Here is a 23,983-nt window from a genome sequence, read left to right on the forward strand (position 1 = left end):
AACTAAGTAGAGAATTCTGCTTAATTTGATTTTCAATTCAAGCTCTGCATCCGCCCGTGGCTAGTGGCCAATTTCCGCATCTCGGCACGATATGCAAGAGGCCGCTTTAAAATCGATGGCCCAGGGGAATCAATGGGAGGACCGGGGCCATGTGCCTCTCCGGGACCCCCACCAGACTCAGACGCAGTAAAACAGCCCCAGGAGGGTGGCCGAGGGACGTAAAGGGACTGTAACTCACCACGTTACAAGTCCGTCGCCACACAAATCGCAGTGCTGGGTCTTCCAATTAGAGGTGTTTTCTAAACTCTCCTGAGTATCGTTGGGGACCAATGTGTCAAACGTCACCGGTGAGCTGGGCTGCTCCGGGACCCAGAGGAACTCACTGACCTGCCGGCTGGCTGTGCGGGCCATGGGAGCGCCTCAGTGAGCGGCAGCGCCCGGCAGCTATGGCACAGCCTGGGGCTGCGTGTTTTCACGCTTCCTGGGACCCGCACCGGTCACACCTACGATCTAGGAGCACCTTGAGACCTGACACTAAGAGGCTTGAGTGTGCACTTCACACACCCACACGTGACCAGACAGTGCCAACAGCCCTTGCCACGTCGCTGCCAGTGACTTAAAACTGGAGACGCAGGAGCACTGGAGAACACAGGCTGCAATCGCCCGAATGGTAGAGCTCCCCGCGCATTTCCAATACGGCCCAGAGAGCACCATCTGCAAGCAGGGTGGGTTCTGCTTCTGTCTGCAGTTCCAAAATGGGACTCTAACCCGTTGCCGGGGACAGCAAACAACGACGAGCTAACTGCACCCGGGGGCTTCTGGGCGCCCCGCACCACACCAGGGTTCTCTACGGCACAGTGCTGACTAGTCAGACACATTCCGTTCCAGGACAAGGGCAATGGCGCTCTCTCACTCACTGAGCTAAGTCCTGGGCTTCGCTTTCCACGAATCCTCCCCTCTGGTCGTATCTCACCCTGCAGCAGGCAACCGTCTCACAGAGAAGCCCCGGCTGAGGCGACCCCACCCGGCCGTCCCACCCCCACCTCTGCACCCTGCTCTCTCCTCCAAGGACCCCCAGCACTCACACTCCCTCCGCAGCCCCCAGGACACAGCCCCACCGCCCTCCTGCCCTGACAGCACGGAGGCCCAAGACCTCCCGAGGCAGAGTGACCGCAGCCGCCCTCAGCGCTGCCTGCACCCTCTTCCTCCGCTCTCTGAGGCAGTGTGTGCGTGACTCGGGCACTCGGGTGGACCGCGGCCTGAGACATTCATTCCCCATGTCCATCCCCTTGGCGATCCCCAACGGAGCTGGTGACCCAGAGGGATTGTGAGGACAGTAGCATAACCAAAAATGTGCTTAAAAAGGAAAATCCTTTCAGATATTTAGTGAGAGACTAGAAGTAAAAAATTTAGAGGGAAGAATACTACAAAATTGTAGGTGCAAAATAAATGGGGTTGGCCAAAAAGTCCATTTGGTTTTTTCCATAAAATAAGACACATTTTTCATGTTCACTAATAACTGTATCGAACTGGACATTCTGAGTGTGTCAACTGTCTCCCGCGTGGCAGAACGTGGGTTGCTTTCACTACGGTCTCGAACTGATCGAGGGCGGTGTCAACCCCACTGGCCCACCCGACCTCAGGGGGCAACGTCCACCGAGGAACCTCCCGCACGAAACTCCGCAAACCACTTCCGACACGCTCCATCAGTCACAGCACCTTCACACACGGCACAAATCTGGTTTTGCACCTCAGTTACATTTTTACCTCTCTTGACTTAATTAAGCAAACTATGCCGAAACTGTTGTGTATTTTCTTCCATCGTCAGTGTTAAAATGGCTGCACAAAAATTCCCCGATTTGGGTAAGTTTTTTCTTAAATGCAGGCGACGGGACAGCTGTCACAATACAATCTAACAAAATTGTTTCAAATTAAGTTAAAGACAACTAAGCGCTTCTGGAGCCATCTTACAGGGAAAAACAAACTTTTTGGCCAACCTGATACATCGTAACGAAAACCAACAGTAGAAGCCACTTTTCTCGCTGTCCAGATGGGTGGCAAACACAGCCATCCCTTCAGATCCGGATCCCGGCCCTGGCGGGGGCTGCAGACACTGTGAGGACTGGTGTCTGCAGACCCGGGAGGCGAGCCCACCGGCCCCCAGCAGTGCACGTGTCTGCAACAGGTGCCCTTCAGACTAAAACCAGAGAGCTGTCACAATGTGAGGCTAAGCCGCTCCACCCCTAAAAACCCGCAGAAAGTCACAGGGAAGAAAAGCGCACACCCCGTGCACGACTGCCCAGGCCAAACCCGTGCACCTGACGTCACCGCCCTGCTCACCCATGGGACACACACACTCCAGTCCAGACACCACGGCGCGCAGAGAACTGGGACTTGGGCAGCCTGCTGTGCCTGCAAGTAAACCACCACGGCAGATCTCACTTCACCAAGTCTAAAAGTCACGCAAAAACCGTTAGCTACTCAAACCTTTGCACTGTATTCCACAAGTTTACAGCAAAGAGCCCCACAGACTACAAGCAGGAACTCTCTTGTTCTCCCTTTAAACTGCCGCAGGGAGACAGGAGTCACTACCCCCGGGACAGGCAGGTGCACGGGGTGCTCCCACGCAGTCTGCCAGGTCCTCCTCCACCGCCCGCCTCACCCCCGCAGGAGCCCCAGGGAGGGCCTCGGGGCCCCAACTGCTTGCCAGCACATGGCTGAGACTGGGACACACTACAGGCCTGAACACTGCAGGTGAGACGACTCCCAACAGGACACGTTCTGGAAGTCCGGGCCAGGCCTTGAACTGCAGGAGGAAGGTGAGGAAGGGGCCGCCGCTGCTGCCCCAGGGCAGCCACTGGTCCTCACAGGCCGGCCCCACCATGCCCACACGGCCCGCAGATGCACTCAGAGGTCAAAGGTGACTCCCCCCACCCCGTGGACAGGCAGAGTCATTCAACAAGCAGTATTACTAATGTGACTGGTAATGTCGTCAGTTATATTCACAAGATGTTGTTATTCACTAAACTTTTACATTCCAGTCCAACGGCTGTTTAAGCCACATTTTTATAGTGCAACGTGAATAATATTTACCTCTCCGTTTTTAACTAATGTGATTCCCACACAGGGTTCACTCACCTTTTTCAGGCCAGCGAAACCTTCCGACTCCAGGAAGAAGAAGGCGAAGGGCATCAGGACAAACAAACAGAGGTTGGAGAAGAGAGAAGCGAGGTTCCACAGACCTGCGGGGGCAACATGGGGGACAGGTTAGGGGCCCGCAGGCCGGGCCGTGGGGGCACCCCGGCACGGGCAGCGCCAGTCAGAGAGCTGTGCTCCCGAACAGTAAAAACCCACGGCAAAAACCGAGCGGCCTAGCGAGCGGCCTAGCCTTACAAATCAGAAAGGAATTCCTCAACGTCTGTGTGATCTCGCGACACGCGCCTACTGGCCACGGCCAACGTGGAAACCTTCCCTTGCGCCCCGAGGTAAAGGCACCAAAGCCACGCCACACGTAGAGACCCAGAGGCACAGCCTCCCTCGACACACTGGCACCTGAGCGTTTGAATTAGAGCCACCAGCGTTTATGGAGCACTTAATAAATGCCAGATACTCTACTAAGCATTTTACATGCATAATCTCATTTAATTTAAGCCTCATTAAAACCCTAAAAGGAATAATTAGCATTTATTGAGCCCTTCTGTGCCAAGTGCTGGTCTAAGTGATTTACGGACAGGATGCAAACCCGTTCACTCGTCCCGGCACCGCCCCCAACCCCCCAGGCCCCGGGCAAAGGCGGGTCACAGCGTGCGGAGGCCGCTGGGCCAGCGGTGGCAGCTCTGACTCCTGGGGTGTCCACAAAGCACCCCTCGTGGGTGGTTCAGTGAGCACTGCCAAGTGGGGAAGCAAAGGAAGACAGGCAGGCTCCCATAACGCTTTCCCTCGCCAGCACGTTCTGCAGGTCTCAGAAAACCACAGTAAAAAGCAGCTAAGAACATTGTTAGAAAAGGAGACCTTTGCCTGTGTCCTCTGGGCAACACTTGGCTCAACATCTCCTGCTCTTTAAAGGTGAAACACCAAAGTTTAAAACTTACTTTCAAAATGATGGCTGCACTCTTTATAAAACTTATGAACTCCAGAGTCAAAGATGAAAACTACGCCACAGATACAATTCAGTGCTTCTGACGTGGGCAACTGGCGCTCCATCCTCTCCCCATCCACGAGGCGGGGCGGTCCGGGCGCTGAGACCCACCAGTGGGCAAGCAAAACAGACACGGCTGCCCTGGTGGCGTGCGCTCCAGGCGCGGGGGTCTGCCCTGAGCTCACGGGGCCCACGGCGACTGCCCGAAGCCCCTTCAGAACCGCACCACACGGCACGTACCAACCAAACAAGCTCATGGGGGGCTCGTACAGGCCAACCGGAGAGAGGTCCACCGTCTCCAGCAGGAAGGGCAACAGAAGTCACCAAGTCAGCTCACGCTTTCTTTCAAAAATTGCCACAGATTTAATAAAACTGACAACACACTTACCTTAGCAGAAAATAAAATGTTTTACAAGTTTCAGACATCTTCCATCTCCTAGTAGAAAACTGTCACCAGAACTTTCTGACACAGCAAGGCTTCTAAAGTCGCTTCTCTACTCCCCAGCCCAGCGACGCCGTGGCCCGGTCCTCCATGAAAGGGGCTGTGACCACAGTGGGCACTCCACAGTGCTAATGACCCAAAGAGCTCCCAGGACAGAGGCCACCTGGGCTCCTGCCCGCCTGCATCCCAGGTGACAGCCCTACCAACTCAAGGTCCCCATTGCGAGAGCCAGGCTGAAGACCCCATCCGTAGGCAGGGCGGGGAGGCAAGGGAACCAGCGCAGCGGGACAGTCAGCGCGGCCCAGTCCCTGAGTTGTGTGAATGGACTTGACGTTCTATGTCACCCAACATTAACGAGGAAACACCTTCTCTGTCGGAGCTCGTGGGCCAAACTGAGGAAGACTGAGAATGAATCCTCGACTGCCAGTGTAAAGTGAAGGAGAGCTCACCGTGTAAAAAGCAAAAACATGAACTTCAGTTTACCAAGTTATAATGGACATAACTGCACCAAGGGCACAACCCACAAACTCTCACAGATGTGCTTCCCACTGATGGCCTCTCCACAAAGTAACGCACACGGCCAGCCGCCGCCGCCTCCTCCCGGTCCACACTCACTGCCGCCTCCCCTCCTCACCCCTTCTCCCGACAGCCCCGAGCCATGCCAGTAGAGAAGGCTGTATTATCCAGAACTGTACACACACAGTACATGTAGTATGTACCCTTGGTCTTGTCTGGCTCCTGTCACTGAACACAGTAACTTGAGAGTTTCCAACACTATGGTGTGCGCATCGGTGTCTGTCCTCTGTACAGATCAGATGGAATTCGGGGAGTGAACTGCGGCCACCCCCCTGCAGACTGGGCCGCTCCCAGTCTGCCGTAGAGCCTGCTCTGCACACCCGCGTGCACGGCTCTCTGTGGCCACACGCTCTCACTTCCTCGGGGCAAGCATGGGGGTGTGCAGCAGCTGGGTGACAGAGTAGACACGAGCATGTTCAACGCCCCAAGAAATGGCTGAAACGTCTTCCGAAGTGGCTGTATGAACTTGCACCCCAGCAGCCGAGTTCAAATTTCACCCGCGTTTCGCCAGCATAGGGCGCACACAACCTTCCGGTCTCTGCTACCCCAGTGGTTGTGCAGGGAGCCGTTCCTGTGTGGATCTGCGACTCCCCAGTGAGGAGGGCCAACGGTGAGCACCTGCTCACAAGCGCACCTGCCACGTGCCTCTGTGCTCTCCCGGGGCATCTCTGCACACCTGCGGCCTGCAGGTCGCTGGCTCCAGGTCGGGCAAGGTCTTGATCTGCACCTTGAATGAATGAATGAATGAGTCGAGGACCACAAGCCCCTCATCAGACCTGCCACCGCAGGTGTGTCCTGCCAGTCCTCGCACTGTCTTCTCATCCTCTGAACAGCTGGTTCCAAACAACAAGCTTTCATTTTGAGGAAGTCCGATTTATCACATTGTTTTTTTACAGGTCATGCTTGAATGGGTCACCTCTACCCCAGAAACTGCGGCCTGGGCTGATGTCACAGGCTTCCTCCCAAGTGTCACCTGCACGGGCCACAGTTCCAGGGTTTACATCTATGATCCTGCTGAACTGCTTTCTGCAGACAATGTCAAGTATGGATCCAAGTTCATCTTTTGTCTCTGGCTAGCCAATCATTCTAATGGCATTTGTGGAAAATGCCCTTTTCCCACCAAATTACCTTTGCACCTCTGTTGAAAGTAAACTGATAATGGACGTATAGACATACAAGGTCTGTCTAGAGGGTGTCTAGCCATGTACTATGAAAAACAGAGACATTTATCAAAGATGATACAAGATACAAGAAACACTGTACACAGGACAATGAAGCCTCAGTCCCCTTCAAAGTAGGCACCTTGGGACCTAACACAGTTCTCCCAATTGCCATCAGTTGCCCCGTCATATTTTCCTGAATCTCATCAACAGTGTGAAATCGCTTTCCTTTCAAAGGTGATTTTAGTTTTGGGAAAAACCAGAAGTTGCAGGGCACCAAATCTGGGCTGTAGTGGGGCTGAGTCACCTGGGTGATTTGATGTTTTGCCAAAAAAAACTCTGCAACAGACGTGATGTGATGCATGAGCAGGTGCATTGTTGTGATGAAGCTGTCAATCACCAGCTGCCCAGAGCTGCAGCCTTCTGAATTATCTGAATAGTTTCTATGGAGGAATGTTCAAGCTTAACACAAAATTTGATGCAAATGTATTTCTCTGCTCACTCAAGTCATTTTGTTTTGTTTTGTTTTGTTTTGTTTTTTAAGATCTTATTTATTTTTAGGCAGAGGAGAAGGAAGAGAGAGTGGGAGAGAAACACGCATGTGTGGTTGCTTCCTGAGTGCCCCCTACTGGGGACCTGGCCCACAACCCAGGCATGTGCGACCCTCTGGTTCTCAGCCCGGCACTCAGCCCACTGAGCCACACCAGCCAGAGCATCACTCCGTCATTTTGAATGCAGTGGCCACTCAGCGAACACGCTCACTCAAGGGCATCTATCGCCCCCACTGACCAGTCCAGGGAAGTCATCTTTGTTCACGTATGCACATTCCAGTCCACTCTCCTTGGCTGCCAGGTGACATCGATGTCACACAAACCACTCTCATTCTATTAACCATGGCTGGACTCCTTCCAGACAGACCTCGTGTTCCTGGACTCTGTTGTGTTGAGTTGACGTATTTGTCTGTCTTCACACTGATGCCACATGGCATCAGTTACTACAGCTTTAAAGTACTCTTCGAGTCAAATACTAAGGGCTCCAGTTTTGTTTTCTTTCCAAGTTGTCTCATCATTTCTAAGTTCTTAGAATTCCCATCCAAATCTTAGATCAGCTAGCCAGCTCCTACCAAAAAGGTCGGCTGGGATTGGGACTAGGATTGTGTGGAGCCCACGGGTCAACATGTGGAGGAGGGACATCTGAACTGTCCTCTGGTCCTCGAGCACGGGCTGCCCCTCGGTTTGCTGGGGGACTCTAGCTTTCCTCCGAGGGGCTCCACGGCCCACAGTGTGAGGGCACACACAGCCCTAAGGGTTTCATGTTTGTGATGCCACTGTACTTTGCTGCATCGGTTCTTGAATCAATTTCCAACTTTTTACTGCTACCAAACAGAAATGCACTTGAGTTCTGTACATCGATCTCATATCCCGAAACCTTGCGAAACTCACTTACTCATTCTAATAGCTTTTTAATAAGAAATCCCATCAGAACTTCTACCCAGACCATCAGATCACCTAGGAACGGAGGTCTCCTTTTTTCTCTCTAGCCTGAGTGTCACTTGTTCAAACTCACCAGAACAAGGCTGCAGGCGAGTGGTGAGAGAGGACATGCGCCCTGCTCCTGAGCCCAGGGGGGTGCGTTGCGTCCTTCTCTAGGAAGCCCGATGTTACCTGTAGGGTTCTCATGGACACTCCTTATCAGGAGGGGGAAATTCCCTTTCGTGCCTAGTTGGCTGAGAGATGCTTATCAAGACAGAACGCTGAGGTCTGCCAGATGCTTTTTCTGCATTCATGGTGATGACCCTGGGATTGTAGCATGGGAATGTGATAAACTACAGTCACTTACTTTTTTCCCCAAAGTCATCATGTATCACCCTTTTTTTATACTGTGACACATGCTTGGCTACAATGTTGCTTAGAATGCAGGCGTCTGTGTTCAGGACAGATACTGGCCTGCAGCTTTCCTGCAATGGCTGGAGTCAGGGTAATGCTGGCCCCAGCAAGTTAGGGCATGCTTCCTCATTGCCAACTTTCTGAAAAGGCCTGTGTAGAACTGGTGTTATTTCTTCCTTAAACATTTGGCGGGGCTGACAGCGAAGCCCCGTTGGCCTACAGTCTTATTTATAACATTTGCAGCACCTCCGCAATGTCTGAGAGGGGTCCAGGAATTTGTGCCAGTCAAGGAATTGTTGCATTTCTCAAAACCGTTGAACTTGTTCAGATAACGCTGTCCATAATATGCATTAATTATCCCTCCAATGGCTGAGACTGTGGTGATGTCATTTTTCTCATTCCTGATACAGGTAACTGGCATCTTCTTTAATTATTTGTGCTTATCAATGATACTGATCTCAATTGATTTCCTATACTTTCTCAGTTTTCTATGCCCCTGGCTTCTCCTCTCACCTTTTATTTCCCATCTTCTCACTTTGGGATTTATTTGCTCTCCTTTTTCTAGTTTTCTAGTTGAGGTAGAAGCTGTAGGAACTAATTTGACACTTTTTTCCCTAAAACATGCATTTTGGTGCGGCAAACATTTTGAAATGGTTTTTTCCATTTTTACTCAGTTTAAAGCACTTTCAAACTTCTTCTGACTTCTGTGACCTATGCATTACTGTGAAGCATGTTATTTAGTTCCCAAATAGTAGAGGGGGTTTTCCAGACGTGCCGCGGTCACCGATTTCCCATTTAATGTCATCGCTGTCAGAAAACATACCCTGTATGACTTAAATCTTCTACTACAAGTACAGAGACTTATTTATGGCATTGGATATGGGTCTCTTAATAAATGCTCTCAGCGTACTTGAAAAGGTGTGTTCTAGCAAGTACAAATTAGGCCAAGTTGTTTAAGAGTGTCATGCAACTCGCCCATATTCTTAGTTTTTCCTTCCTCCTTATTCTACCAATTATTGAAGAGGGGGTATAAATATATCTGAATATAATTGTGACTACGGCTATTAACCCTTCCACTTCTGTAAGATTTTGCTTCATGGATTTAATAGGTATTTATTGTCATGTTCTTTTGATGAGTGAACCCCTTCATCATTACAAAATGATCTGCTCTGTTCCTCACCCTTTGCTGATACCCACATAACACCTACTGCAGCTTCCTTTTTGCTAGAACTAGCAAGGCACACCTCCTATTGCCGTTAACCTGCTTGTATCTGTGGAGCCGCTGCAGGTTTCTCGCAGGCAGCACAGATCTGTGTCCCCCTCACCCACCCCGCCTGGCCGCCTCTGCCCCTGCACCGAGTATCCAGACCACTGGGGTTTCCTGGGACGGTCCGGGTAGGTCTGTCCGCGAGCTCTTTCCTCCATTCAGCCTATGGTTCTATCTGCCCTCCCTGCTGTTCTGTGCGCCTTTGGGCTAACTTCGAACGATTCCCTTTCATCTCCTTTATTTGCTTACTGGATGTACCTCTTGCTGCGCCGTGTGCAGGACTGGAGGTCCACAGTGCACCCCTCTAACTCATCACACTGTGCCTCCCACAACAGCACAGCCACTCACGTGCCACGTAAGATCCTACACCCACGTGTCTCCCTTTCTTTCCTTCCACCTTTGCACTTCTGTGCCTACACATTTTACTTGCACACCTTATAAAGCTCCCAATGTACCACTGCCATTTTATTTTTGAAATAACCAATCATCTTTTAATAAGACATACAATAAAGGAGAACTATTATGTTTACCCATGAACTGCACTTCTAGGGCAGGAGATCCACACTCCTATCCCCCCAGTCAGCTGCCACCAACAGTCTGCGGGATGAATTTTTATCTTCTGTGTATCTGACACTGTCTTTACTTTGCCTTTGTCTTGGAAAAACATTCTTGCTGGATTTAGGTTGGCAGGGAACTGCCATCTGGCCGGCATTTTTTCCCACAAGAAACGTGCCAGTTCCTACCCTCACTCCTCTGCACTCGTATGTCTTTTTCTCTGAATGCCTTTAAGGTTTTCTCTGTCACTGTGTTGGTCCGATCGGATGGAGCGTCCCGGCAGAGTTTCTTGCACACCAGGCCGGTTGCGCTGCTTGGATCAGCGGGTTTACGGGTCTCACCTGATGTTGACATTTTCCTGGCATGAATTTCTCCAATGTTTTTCTTATCCCTCCTCCCTCAGGAGCGTTCCACCCGATGCCCCAGTCGGTCCCCTGCCACCTTCTCTCTGGGCGTCTCTCCCACACATACCTCTCTACTGCTGTGTTTCCAACGTACCTGCATTCGTGTGTACACACGCACCCAGCCTTCTGCACACACACACACTCTCAGAAAACGCCCACTGCTCTGTAACGCTCTCTAACACAACCAGCAACCCGCACTTCGGTGACCAAAAGGTCTCTACAGCCTCCATGGCAGGGGCCGGGGAAGTGGCCCTTCGCGTCTGGCACCCTGGGCCTGCATCATCGGCTGTGTGACCTGGAAGGGGCGTCAACCCTCATGGTGTTTCCTCTGGGATGACACCGGCTCTTCCCCGACTCCCAGGGCTCTCCGGAAGAACAGAAGAGAAGCAACACACCCCCAGAGTTACATGGACACCAGTGCCCCTCCCCTCCGTCTCCACACACTACAGAGGCCAAACCACTGAAAACTCTGGACACACACCAGCAGGTAGACCAGATAAAGACAAGAAAGTTGGCTCTCAACCCCTTCCTTACAGAATTACCCCCCTTGCCCTGACTAGTGTAGCACAGTGGCTTGGGCACCCTTCTGCAAAAGGAAAGGCCCTGGATTCAAGTCCCAGGCAGGGCAGGGCCTGGGCTGTGGGCTGGGCCCCCAGTAGGGGGCGCACAAGAGGCAACCACACATGGATGCTTCTCCCCCTCTCTTCCTCTTTTCCCCTGTCTCCGAAAATAAATAAAATGAGATAAAAAACACAAACTTATAAAAAAAGACATAAAACTCTGCCCTGGGCAGAAGCTCACACATCAGTAAAAGACCTACCCTGACTAACCCACACACTGAAAACAAGACGGCCATGAAAAGCTGAAGAGGGAAGTCTGCCCCCGCGGAGGGGAACAGCGGCAGTGCCTGCTGAACCCGCGCGGAAAACCGTCCCGATGACCACGCCAGTTCCGAACACCAGCAACTCCTTCAGCTGGTCGGGAAACTGGATGCCGCCTTCTTCATATGGAACTTTAAATATATATATTACACAGCATTTAAAATGTTATTTCTCCAACTGCCCGTTTCCCGGGGCACTCCATATTCCTGCCGGAGCCCTGGCCACAGTGATCGCGGGACAGACGTTGATGTGATCTGGACCCCAGTGCGGAGGCGAGCGGCCACCACATGGGCCAGTCGAGGACCGACCGTACATACAACGATGGAGCTGAGGAATCCCTCTCCCTAGTATGACCTTGCAGCAGCCAAACGTCACAGCGCATCCCCTGCTCCCGTGTTTACGGGGACGCGGCGCAGACAGACCCACAGCGCCGCCCCTCGTGCAACGGGAAAGCAACCCAGTTGCGCACAGCACATGACACTGGAAAACGAATAACGCAGACTACAGGGCCACGTCCTGTACTTGCTGTACTCGGACTGTTCTCTAGGGGGCGCTCTTTCCACACACAGCCTGCAGAGCCGCACACAACCCTGCTTTTGGATCATGCCTCCCCACGGCAGCATGCTCTCTCGCGCCAGATTCAATTCAACCCTGCATCGTCTCCTGAGCTCACACGCTGGGCAGCTGATGGCCGGGGGCGACAGGCTGCACTGCATGGCCCAGTGTGTAGTGGGCCGGCCACCTGGGCGTGTGTGAGCGCACTCTGTGATGTCCCCACCATGAGAAACTGCCCAACAACGCATTTTTCACCACGGTTCCTGTCGTGAAGCTGCCCACGGCTGTGTTTATTCTTGCAAGATAGTCACTTAACAGAAAGAATTGGAGAGTTGGTGGTTTTCTCCTGTATAAGGCACGTGAATAACCAGCTTTCTTCAAAGTCCAAATAATTAAATGCAACAAATTAAGTTTATTAACCATGATAAATAAATGTGAAAGTTTTTGACTTAGCTTATGCCAATTTAATTATCAAGTTTGCAACATAATAAGATTTCTGTGAGAATATCTAATATTGAGAAAAATAATAGATCTAACACACATTCCTAAGTAGTAAATACAACCTTAGCAACTGTCTAAAACTAAGTTCTCAGCATCCTGCAAACATACACCAGGCCCACACACATAAATATCCCTAAGGGTGTTTCTACAGTTTTGATAAAACATTTCTAAATTAAAATTAAGGCTAATACACATAAAATACTACCACTACCTTTATTTTCTTACTCATCAATTTGTAAAATAAAAGAAAACATAAGTCAAATTCTTCCACTTCAGAAAGTTAGTTACATGCTCCAATACAGGAGCAGAATCTTAAAAACTCCGAACCCTTGTGGTTTGTCTAAATCAGTATTAGTGACAGCCTTTCTGAAAGAGCCAATGCCTACTCCTGAAAGAAGTATCTGAATTCAGACAAAGATTATTTAGTAATACGCAAATACTTAGTGTGAAACCAAACCACGCTGGACAGAAGGCCAGGCGACCGCAGGATGCACGAACTTGCAGCTCCCTCTGCTGGGGTCGCCAAGCGCTCACAACACAGCAGACAGCCGGGGGCTGCGGGTGACGCCGCTGTTCCTCGCAGACAGAAAGTCCCTGAGTCCAACAAGAAGTCCATGCGAGCTCAGCCATACTCCATAATTCCAAAACGGCAACACTAAGATAAAACCAATCTTCCGGTGGAACTGAGGTTCTAATCTAATTGTCAAAAAATGACCGATATAATTTTTTAAAATTCTACCAAGAAAGCATAAGCCTTAGAAGACAAGTTTGGAATCATCAGCGTTGTGAGAACTTTAGAACTAGAATAGCTTCTGCTTATTTAGTTAGAAGACAGAAAAAAAGGACAATTTTCGCAATGAGTTGTGAAGTTTTTACCTTAATATAACTTTTTTCTTTTATCAAAAAACCAACACATGCCTACTGTAGAAATATTACACAGCACAAATACTAAAATAAACCTTTATATCATATTGCCCTGCCACCCAGAGGAGAACATTTTTTTCCTGACTGTTGATTTGTTCCAAATCAACAATCACTCCCCTACACCATCATCTATCTTGGTCAAAAAAGCACCCACCGCTTGGCTCTACCAAAACATAATTAAGCAAATTTCTCACTACGGACACTTAGATTGTTTTTTATTTTAATTATTATAAACCAGCAATTTTCAACCTTTGTCATCTCATGGCTCGCATAAACGAATTATTAAAATCCTGCAACATACCAAAAAATATACTTTTTGTTGATTTGACAAAAAAAAGAATAGGTATAATTTTGAATCATTCACAACAAATGGGCATTGTTATGTTGCCTGCTGTTATTTTTTGACTTGACAATAAGGAAAGAGAGGCCTGTGCCCCTGACTAAATAGGTATTCACTGCATGTTTTAAACATTCTTGCAGCACAGCACGGTGGTTGAAAATCGTTATCACACATAACTACAGTGACATGCATTATGACAAATGCCTGAGCTACTCAGACCAGTTAACTAGAAATCATCAGTGACATTTAACTAACAAGGGGACATTAAAATTTACTGCTGGCTGACTTTTCATCTTCATACATAAAAATAAATAGTATCTAAAAGTATGGTTTTTAAAAATCTTCCGTGGGACTGGAAGGTGGCCTGTCCATTTTTTCCTCACGAGGTCCACACCACACACTGTCTCTTCCTACTGACCAGTCAACACAGACTCACAAAGACCCAGCCAGACTCTCTCGGCTCATCTTGTAACAGACTGAACCACGAGTGACAAGTGCCTACCTCCCCCAGTCACAAGTTTAACAAAAACTGCCCCGCTGGGGAAACACCTCAGTGACTGAAGAATTGTTTCCTGACTCTTGAGGCTGCAGTTTTACTCCCATCATTCTCCCACCTTCCAACACGCATCGCTGCTGGGGTTTTACTTTGATTTTAAACTCCCGTCCTCTGGAACCACCGCTCTGAGACGAGCGGTCCACTGGCGTCCAGCTCACTGGCTGGGCTGTGTGGCCACCGTGCCCACCCAGTCCCACCGCGGTCATCGCCCAAAGGAAACCCGCACGCAGGCGTCTCACCGTTTCTCAGTCTGCGGAACTGACGAGCTTCTCCCATCCCTACTAACTTTTTAATGTGCGTGACACAGGAAGGGAAAGGAAAGCCTGACGATGCAGGGCAGGAAAAGTTAAAGCAGGGCCGGGGACGGCAGGAAGCGGCAGGTACTGACCGTGGATCAGGGAGCCGTTCAGCCACTGGATGTAGTAGCTGTGCGGGAAAGACAGCAGGATCTCGTTGCTGATGATGGAGAAGGGCAGCAGCAGCACGGCCCCGGCGGAGACCGCGAGCGTGAACGTGCTCAGGAACAGCCTGCAAGGGAGGAGAGTGTGCGAGTGACTCCAGACGAACAAACGAATGAAGGCGCGAACGTGTCTACCTCAGCACCTCTGTGGGGGAAGGCCATGCACCTCACGTCGTTGGCAGGCACAGGACACACGTGTGACCCTGGGAGTGAGGCGAGGCGACCCCTAGAGCTGCCGACTCTGCCGGGGCCGGTCAGTCCGATGAGACGCCCTGAGAGGAACACCCACTTCAGACAGAGCGCGCCACGCACTTTACAGAGAATGAATGGCAGCCTCGTCCCTCTTTTAAGGGTAAGTATTCAGCTCATGTTGTGTTTCGGTAACAATTCTGGCAATATATGCTAAAAGCAAGGCAGCAGCTGTTTCAGAGGGAAAGATTACTTGTGCCAGCTGTAGGAAACACGAATTATTTCAGCAGAAAGAACTTACCAAGCCATTAGTCCACTATCTTGTAGAATGAGTAAAGTGTAAATAAATTATAAATTAAATAGTAAGGAACTATTAAAGAATATTATGCTACTAAACAGTATGTACAGCACTATTTTGTCATGTTTCAAAATATCTCTAATATGTACCAATTTAGAAACAAGTAAAAATGAAGAAACTGAAAGAAAGCAGGACAAACACACACATACTCCCCCCCCAACGCACATATGTACACAAAGAGAAACAGAGGCACAAGAAGCCCAGCGCAATCCCTTGCAATCCCGTAGGACAACAGACTGGTAAAGGGCTTTGGCTCCCCGCCACACATCCGAAGTTTAAATTTTTTATCTATATTTCTAAGCATTTTTCAATGGCGAAGAAAATGGGAATCTCACCAATACTGGAGGAAACAATTTAACATCCATTCCACTAAAGTAAATGCAGGGAGAATGTAAAAACATAAGAAGATACAAGGAGAAAAGGTCACACTTAACGTCCAATACACACATCAAACAGAGTAACTGCGCAGTCAGCGCCACCTTGTGGCGACCAGCAGAAGTGCTTCCTACTTCAAAGTCAAACTGGTCGAAACCTGCCAACCACTGGTACACTTGATGTGGACACCGTGGGACACTCGCTGAAGACATTGTCCCAACCAGACGCAGGATGCGCCCTGAGAGGCTCTGCTGACCTGACACGCTTTCTGGTGGAGCAAGAGCACAAGTCCTGGCCCAGGTCCACGGCCGCCGCCCCCAATGGTCTCCCAGGGGCCTGGCGGGAGTCTCGTCTGCCCCACGGAGGGAGCACATGTCCCGTGCGCATCCCCCCCCTCCTCCCCACGCCCGGACTAGGGTCAAGCCCACAGCCCCACACCAGATGCTGCACAGCAGCCCCTTGGCTCCCCCACACCCCACCCACTGCCACGGCAGCCCCGCACTCTGTGGGCACCACACCTCCAGCCTGGGTCACGGCCAGCTCCCTCCCTGGGCCCCCCTGCAACGCGTCCCTCAGCACCCCTGCCCTGGTCTCAGCACCCACCACACTCCGCCACAGACCAGGCAGTGAGGGCCAACCCCATCTCCAAGTCAAAACTGGGGCGTGAAACCCAACAGAGCCACACGTGTGGGAGAGCTTCACACCTGTGAAGCCACAGGTGACCCAAACTCCTGACTGTGTGGCCACCATGACCATCACAGTGGCTCTTTCAGCAGGACCTCGGGAGCCGACTGTGCGGTCCACACTGGGGCCGTCTCACTACAGGCTCCCCGGCAACCTTGAGTCCGTCTGCCCCACACGGGCCACGTGCTGACCACTGGCCAAGGTGGCGCCTGCGGGGCCTCTTCCCTTTATCTGCAGGTACTGCATGAAAGCTGAGCTTGGAACCAGGACAGCCTCCTGCTCCTCGTCCCACGACTGCTCGTTCAGGGCCCGTGACCACCGCTACTCAGACGCCCAGACGTCCTGACATGGCGGGAAAGCCTTCCGCGTCTACCTGGCACGGCCCCGTTGTTCTCTGAGCACCTCCTCACACCGGAGCACGACAAGGTCCATTCGGTGAGCCGCTTCCCCCAGAGCCCTGGCCCCTCTGAGCAACGGCAGTGCACCGAGACAGGGGTCTGTCTGGGTGCCGCCCGCACTCCCTGCTCCAGGCATCACGCTCCAGGCGCTCAGTGACAGCCCCCCAGGACATGCGTGTGCCCAGAAAACCTGGAACTTATTCATCAGACGGACATTTATTCTGACACGTGTCAACTCAAAGAACTCTCCATTGGATGCGACACACCCACTGAAATGTTTGTTCCACTGCTCAGAACAGTTTCTGAACTCATCAATTCTGAAGCCTTTTCGTGCTTCTGCCTTTTTTGTTTCGCTCTTCCACATCGGCAAAACACTTCCCTTTGAGGACTTTTTTCATCCAAGGAAACAAAAAAAAGTCACTTGAGGTGAGACCCGGTGATTAAGGAGGGTGGGGCGTGGGGGTCCTGCCATCACTGGTCATAAAGTGCTGAACACTCAGGGCGGCGGGCAGTTGCACTTCTCAATCGCCCATCATGAAATGGGCAAACAACGTGAAAGAGTCTTCAAAAATAAAAAATCACCGGATCCAAACGCAGCCTCTCACCACAACGGCAGCTGGTGCACGGACGCAGATGGGTTCCTAGAACACTCACTCAGCAGGGAAAGCCTGTCCTACAAGGGCCTGCCCTCCAGAAAGTAATTCCAATGTCTGGGGCCCCCTCATACCCGCACACACCCACACTGTCATCGGCAGCCGGCTCGGTAACCCTGAGCAGAGACATGAGGCCACACCGGCACTTCCAGCCCCAAAGGGACAACCGGGCTCCCTCTTCCGGCTCCAAGCCCGATTCTATCACCTCCCACGGACTAATCCGCAGCTCCCATCACACTGACAGCCCACCCTATGCAGAGTTGCCCTGCTACTCAGGTGACCCCCCCATTTGGGGGTGTCCTGCCCCAAGCCCACCCTCCTGCCCCACCGGAGCCCCCCACCCAGGCCAGGCTACCGGCAGAGATGCTCTTGCCGCCCTGTGACAGAGCATGGCCCCAAACCCTGTGGGCGCCCCTCCTCTCCACCTTGGGATGACGCCCGTGCCGGACCTCCCTCTACAGGGGGACTTCCGTCCCTCCCCTCAGATCCTGAGAGTGGTAGCAGGAAGGCAGGGCGCAGGAAGGCAGACCCAGACGATGGCAGAAGGCAGGCTCCTGAAGCCAAGAAGAGACGAAGGGTGGGCTCCACAGCGACCTGGGAGGCCGAGGAAGGGCCTCCTGTGCACTGAGGCGCCGGACTCACGGCGCCAGCCCCTCAGTGCTGGACAGTGCCGGAGGACCCTGCGTTTCAGAGCTCCCTGACCTCTCCTGGCACACAGACGATGCCCAGGTGACACCCACACCTTCTCCTTGGCCATTTAGGCCGCAGGTCCTGCTTCTCCCTCCACTGTGCCTGCACAAAGCGCTTCCGTGGGGGAAGGACGAGGGAGAGGGCCGGGGAGCGGGGATGCCCGAGCTCACACCCCTGCGCAGCCGCGCGGCCCCTCGCTGCCTGCACGTGCAGCATCTCCCACACAACACCTCGACCACACAGGCGGCGGGCCAGGCGGCCACACGGGGCACAGCACCTCAGCTCCCATCTCCCCTGCACACAAGGTCATTCCAGGGTCAGAACCGGAACCCAGGCTCAGTTCCCTCTCCTCTCACTGCAGAAGGGACAGAAGCCAGAGGGAGACAGCAAGAGCCAGGGCGAGGGGGCCTTCCCCTGGGCCCTCCCTCCTGACCTTGCGATGCGCACACACCCACCCCCATCAGGACGGGCCCTTGGACAGGCCGCAGGCTGAAGCAGATGGGGGCGGGAACCAGTCCTGAGCCGCCCCCCGAGGAAACCGCAGGCTGTCCTGAAACACACTGCGAGAGCGGCATGTTCCTGTCTATTTATAAACTATCGATCTGCAAATGCACTTCAGCAAATGCACCGCCCAGTGGGCCAGAGACCCAGCGGAGCAGAGAGGCCGGCACAGGCCCTGCCACGCCCCCAGAGGGTTTCCCCGGGACAGCCCCGCTGGCTGGGGTCGCCTGTGCACGGCTGCAGCCCCAGAAGCACAGAAGAGGGGCAGGCGCTGTGCTCCCACAGGAGCAGCCAACCCGACAGAGAACTGGCAGCTCCCTTGGGAATGCTCACACACGTCACAGCACTGGGAGTGACGCCTACGACCCCTCACCCTGCAGACTTGGTGCACCGAGTTCCAGGCCCGAGCTGTAAACCCAAGGAAGGGCTCCCGGTGTAAAGTCAGAGGTGTTTCCCCCAAGGCGCTTAAAATAATTTAAACACCGAATCCAGTAAGGCAGGACCCACCCGTGTTCATTTTCCAGTTACAAATCAAATCTGTCCTGTTCAAGCCCTTCCTGACTTGAAAGCACTTCTTTACTGTGGTGAGATTCTCACAGAACCGACCGCTCCGCAGTGACCGACCCAGGGGCGGCCGGAGGGCCCACCGTGCTGCATGCTGAGCACTTCATCACCCAGAGCAAGCCCCCGTGCTCCCTCCCCTCGGCCCCTGGGCGCTGCCCAGCCTGCTGCTGGGTCTACCTGTGCGGGGACCCTTCCTCAAGGGAATCACGGGCTGTGCAACCTCTGGTGACACAATGGGCCTGTTTCACTGGGCACTGTGCGCTCGAGGCCCATCCACACTGCGGCAGGCTCAGGGCTGCCTTCCGCTTCACAGCTGAGTGACGTCTAGTGCAGTGAAAGCACGTGAGTACGTGCGCGCAGGCCCCCCTCCTGCGCACCTCGGCAAATACCGGGTGATCTGACACTGGTCTCGAGGGGCCAACAGACAAACCCACAAGGCCAGGGAACCAGGGAGCTCTAAGGACACGTTCCGGCCTGCAGACAACCGCAGGCACCAGGCACAGCCCTGCAGCGTGGGGCTCTGAGCTGGGCAGGCGCACTGTCGGGCCACCGGCACGCCAACAGTGGCGGCCCAGCACCGCTGTGCGGGCGAGCCCACTTCTGGGTGTACGTGGCTGTGGGGGATTCGCAGGGCAAGGCACTGCTCACAGGACTCAGGTACAAACGTGTCCTGCGAACACGGGGACCCCTAGTCAGCACCTGCTCCCAGAGATTGGTGCAGAAAGGCTTTGCACCCCTGTCTAACTAGCCTGTAGATGTGGGGCTATTTGGATGGGAAGCTTCCGTGTTCATAACAACGGTCCTGGAACGCAGACACTCACCTGTGTCATAGGGGCAGCTGTGGAATTTCAGATTGTAATCACGGAAACTGATGGAAAGGAATGCACTGCTCTCCACCTACTCTGATTCCTAAACAGACTAAAGGTATGTCCCCCCGCCCCACCCCGTCGGTGTGGGGGAATACACAGAGCTCTGGGGCCCTGAGGGACCACCGCCCTGAGCACAGGAGGCCGGAACCTCGGGGCCCTCCCAGCAGGCCCCTCCCAGCCAAGGGCCGGCTGCCCACTCCCCGGTTACCCTTCTGCAGATGAAGTCTACAGGGCCCTGCACAGGCTGGTCTCCTGGAGAGATGATCAGCCCTCCCTGAGTCACGTGCACTGCCTGAGGGCGGGGCTCGCCCCGGTGGAGGTGCTGGGATGCGTTAGGCAAGCTCCTTCCACATCTCACCCAAAGGGCAGAATTAGAATTAAGGGAAAAAACAATAAATACATACGAAATCCTGTTGACGATGGCCTCTTCATCTTCGTGTTCATCTGCAAAAATGTTTAAGGTATTTATGTTACTCTATCTTCCAACAAAATGTTTCATTAGTTTATAAGAAACAACAGTACAAACTTAAACCACTGCTGACTGGAAACACGTTACACAGCACTGGGTTTATTTCAGCACAGACACAAGTTTGCACCTCATTACATCAGGTAGGACACTGTTTTGAGTACTCAAAACTCCCCACACGTAAATTAAAATGTTCCAAACATTCAGTGCTTAAGAAAATCAAATCTAGTAGGACTTTTGGGACCACCTCCAAGTCTACTGTTACACAGTGTAAGTGAAATTGCTAGTGAATGAAATTTTCTGGTTAATCATGGTCAAAAAAAAAAGGTTGCTATATAATTAGAATTCAGACCCTTAGCACACATGTTCTTTCCCACGATTTGAGTTTGTCCTTAGCAGTCATAGTGACAACCCCCCCCCCCCCCGGCCAACCCTGGGCCACCCTGGGCACTCCCGCTGCAACACGCCACCACCGCTGTCCAGGTGACAGACAGGAGCCTCCGGTCTTGCTGACCTTCTCAGGCAGCCTCCCCCGCCCCCTCCTCTCTGGGCTTTCAGCATTCTTGCTGGTCCTCCCCCGCACACGAACCAGCCAAAGAATCTCTGACCCAGTGACAAGGCTGTTGGCCCTGACTGGTGCGGCTCAGTGGGTTGAGCGCCATTCTGCCAAGCAAACGATCGCTGGTTCAATTCCCCAGGCAGGGCACATGCCTGGGTGGCAGGTTCAGTTCCCAGTTGGGGTGTGTACGAGAAACAATCTCTCTCACACATCGATGTTTCTCTCCCTGTATTTCTCCCTCCTTTCCACTCTCTCTAAAAATAAATATGTAAAATCTTTTTAAAAAAAGAAAAAAGAACATTGCACACGGCCCCCCTCCTCCTCAGGACCAAACTGGCCTTTTCTCCAAGGCCCTGTCTGAGTCTCTGCAGCTCCGAGCACCCGCCTGCCTCACCGTCAGTGTGCGATCGAGCCGTCTCTTAGTCCCATCTACACTCTTGCTTGCGGGCTGCTCACAACAGCTTCACGACTAAAGGGACCGCAACGCAACACAGCCACAACTCATGTTTACACCGCTGTGCCCACATCCAATCAACACCTCAAGCAACGTTTTATCTTCCCAACTCTATCCCCACACTCCGAGTCCTCGTCACCCATCCCTGTGGTTACTCTAAAAGGCATCTAATGAGTCCCCACTGGGCCTGTTCCCTACCACCTAATCCCCCTAAAACATTCGTTCACATCGCCTGTGTGTGTGTGTACACTTCTGTGTCCACGATCTAAGAAACCTGTTGCCAAAACATCTTCTAAACCAGCTGAGGTTCTGCCTTGGGTCTCGGGTCTGCCAAGCTGAGAGACTACAGAACCCAAGGAGCGCGTGGGCGTGGCCGCAGAGCGAGCACCGTGAGAGCGCTAAGGGGACCGCTGCAGCCAGCAGCATTCCCAACTGCTTTCAAAAGTCCGACAAGCGCAGCGTGAAAACATAATATGAGGAATCTTTAATACCTGGAATCCCTACGCACCCACACGGCACCCAGAATGAGCACCACCTCACACGGGTAGCAAGCCCTGTGGTTTCTGGCGAACGGACAGCTGAGCTTTAACAGAGCGCCAGCAAGTGAGGTGCCTGCCTGGGTACTTGTTAATAAACCCAGCACTAAAGTCTGAATCAACAAATCAGCACAAAGTTCCTTAAAAAAGGAATAAAGATACAGGGGTCCCTCTGGCAAGATATATGCGGAATCATAAAAGGCCTTGGTGTCGGGGAGACCCTGACTTCCATGTCACTGTTGGACAAAAAAGACCGCCTGGGGGTCAGAGCCAGGACGGGACGGGCAAGCACACTTGGACTCAGAGCCGGTCTCACGGAGCCAAAGAGACTCTCAAACTCGGGAGTTCCCCGGCCGCCGAGGAGCCCGCACCTGCTTGCTGGGCCCGAGGGTGAGACAGACCGGCCGGCCAGGGTCGGAGAGGATGGCCTGCAGTGGCCAGGTTCCCTGCAGGTGATTTTTAGTGCTCTTAGCACAGGGCCACTGCCTGCCTCAGCCCCGGGCCAAGTGAATGCACCTCTGCCGGACACTGCAGCCCGCACGCTCTGCCGAGGCCGCCCAGCGTGAACGCCCGAGGGCTCGCCTCGGCGTCTGTACTTGCCTGACTTCCTCCTGTACCTCGTGATGACGACGTAGGAGATGGCGTAGAGAGCGGCAAAGAGGAGGAAGCATATCTGGAACAAAACAAAGTGGACTCATCAGCTAGCAATCCAGTTTTTCGTTTTTTTTAAGTAATAGAGGATGCAGCCTTAGCATCTATAGATAAAAGGATTTACTCTATTCCAAAGTAAACATTTTAAGTGTTTTGCTAGTATAAAGTTTGGATGGAATAATTCACAGGAACCAGTTTGAACACCATCCCGGGAAAAAGAAGTGCGATGGGGATTTTCCTTTCCATGACCTGACCAAGCTGTTCCTGAAGTCAGGCGCCAGTACAGAGCCGGCACACGGCCCACAGGGCTGGGAGCAAAGGAAGGGTGAGGCCACCCCAACCCAGAGTGCGACATGACATGCAGGGCCTGCGACACTCACAGGGACCACTGGGGCAACGTCCTGTGGTTAGCAGAACGGTCTCTATCATCTGAAATGTGCGTCACATGGCCACACACACACAGGCATCAGTAATCAGTGCCATAATAATTGCTCAATAAACACACCGTGCGTCAAAGTAAACAAGCTGAACACGAGACATTGATACTAAATTCTATTTCATTCCCATCAGATCTAGGGCATGACAGGCAAAAAGGATGGGTGGAAAAACAGATCTCGTCAAAGACCAGGTGTGTTAGAAATAAAGGCCTCTGAGCCGTGGACCACAGTCAGACACTCTGAAAGCTCTCAAGTGAAAGCAGCCCAGGTGGTGACAAGGCCTCGGGAGGGCGTTTCTCAGGAAGGGTCGGCAGCACGTGACTGAGAATGACCCTGGACCTGCGCAGTGAACATCACTGTAACATCGCCTAGGAAATGACAACTCAAGACGGAAAGGAAGCCCTGGCTCGTGTGGCTCCATGGATGGAGCGCCGGTCACCAGTTTGATTCCCAGTCAGGGCACAGGCCTGCGTGTGGGCCAGGTCCCCAGTGGGGAGCATGTGAGAGGCAACCGGTGTTTCTCCCTCACATCGATGTTTCTCTCCCTCCCTTCCCCTCTCTCTAAAACTAAATAAATAAAATATTTTTTAAAAAGATGGAGAGAAAGACCACGAGCCTCCTAGCAGAGCTTTCCCTATTGTCCTGGGACAGTGGCCCGAGGAGGGACCCAGCAGCCACGTGACGCTTTCACGATGCCCCCTGCCCTCTGCCCGGCAGCCTGCACGCCAGCACGCCCCCGCCCCCAACCTCTCTCCCAGTGACCCTCACTGGCTGCCCCTGCCCGTTAGCCACTGGACATCACCCCCTGCTGCAATCCCAGGACAGAGCCAGAAACTGCTCTCGTTCTGCAAGCTCCTCCCAGGCAACCTCATCTGCCCCAGGACGTCACCACTGTCACCCAGGAACCCCTGCACCCCTCTCTGAGAACCCCAGGTTTAGGGCACCCGCAAGAGT

General features: G+C 52.7%; 1 protein-coding gene across 4 annotated transcripts in view; it reads right to left on the reverse strand.

The window, feature by feature from the left end:
* LMBR1 (limb development membrane protein 1) overlaps positions 1-23,983 on the reverse strand; it is a 74,850-nt gene that overhangs the window by 44,730 nt on the left and 6,137 nt on the right. For 3 of the 4 annotated variants that reach the window (XM_037131937.2, XM_053671895.1, XM_053671894.1), the window contains exons 2-5: positions 22,542-22,614; positions 20,331-20,370; positions 14,574-14,713; positions 3,139-3,242 (exon numbers count right to left, since the gene is read on the reverse strand). In XM_037131937.2, coding sequence (XP_036987832.2) covers positions 3,139-3,242; positions 14,574-14,713; positions 20,331-20,370; positions 22,542-22,614 — 357 coding nt within the window. The remainder of the gene's footprint in view (positions 1-3,138; positions 3,243-14,573; positions 14,714-20,330; positions 20,371-22,541; positions 22,615-23,983) is intronic. The other variant, XM_053671896.1, reaches the window with a different exon arrangement.

Source organism: Artibeus jamaicensis, unplaced genomic scaffold, assembly GCF_021234435.1.
Source record: "Artibeus jamaicensis isolate MK-2021 breed Jamaican fruit bat unplaced genomic scaffold, CSHL_Jam_final contig_718, whole genome shotgun sequence".
Taxonomy (NCBI): domain Eukaryota; kingdom Metazoa; phylum Chordata; class Mammalia; order Chiroptera; family Phyllostomidae; genus Artibeus; species Artibeus jamaicensis.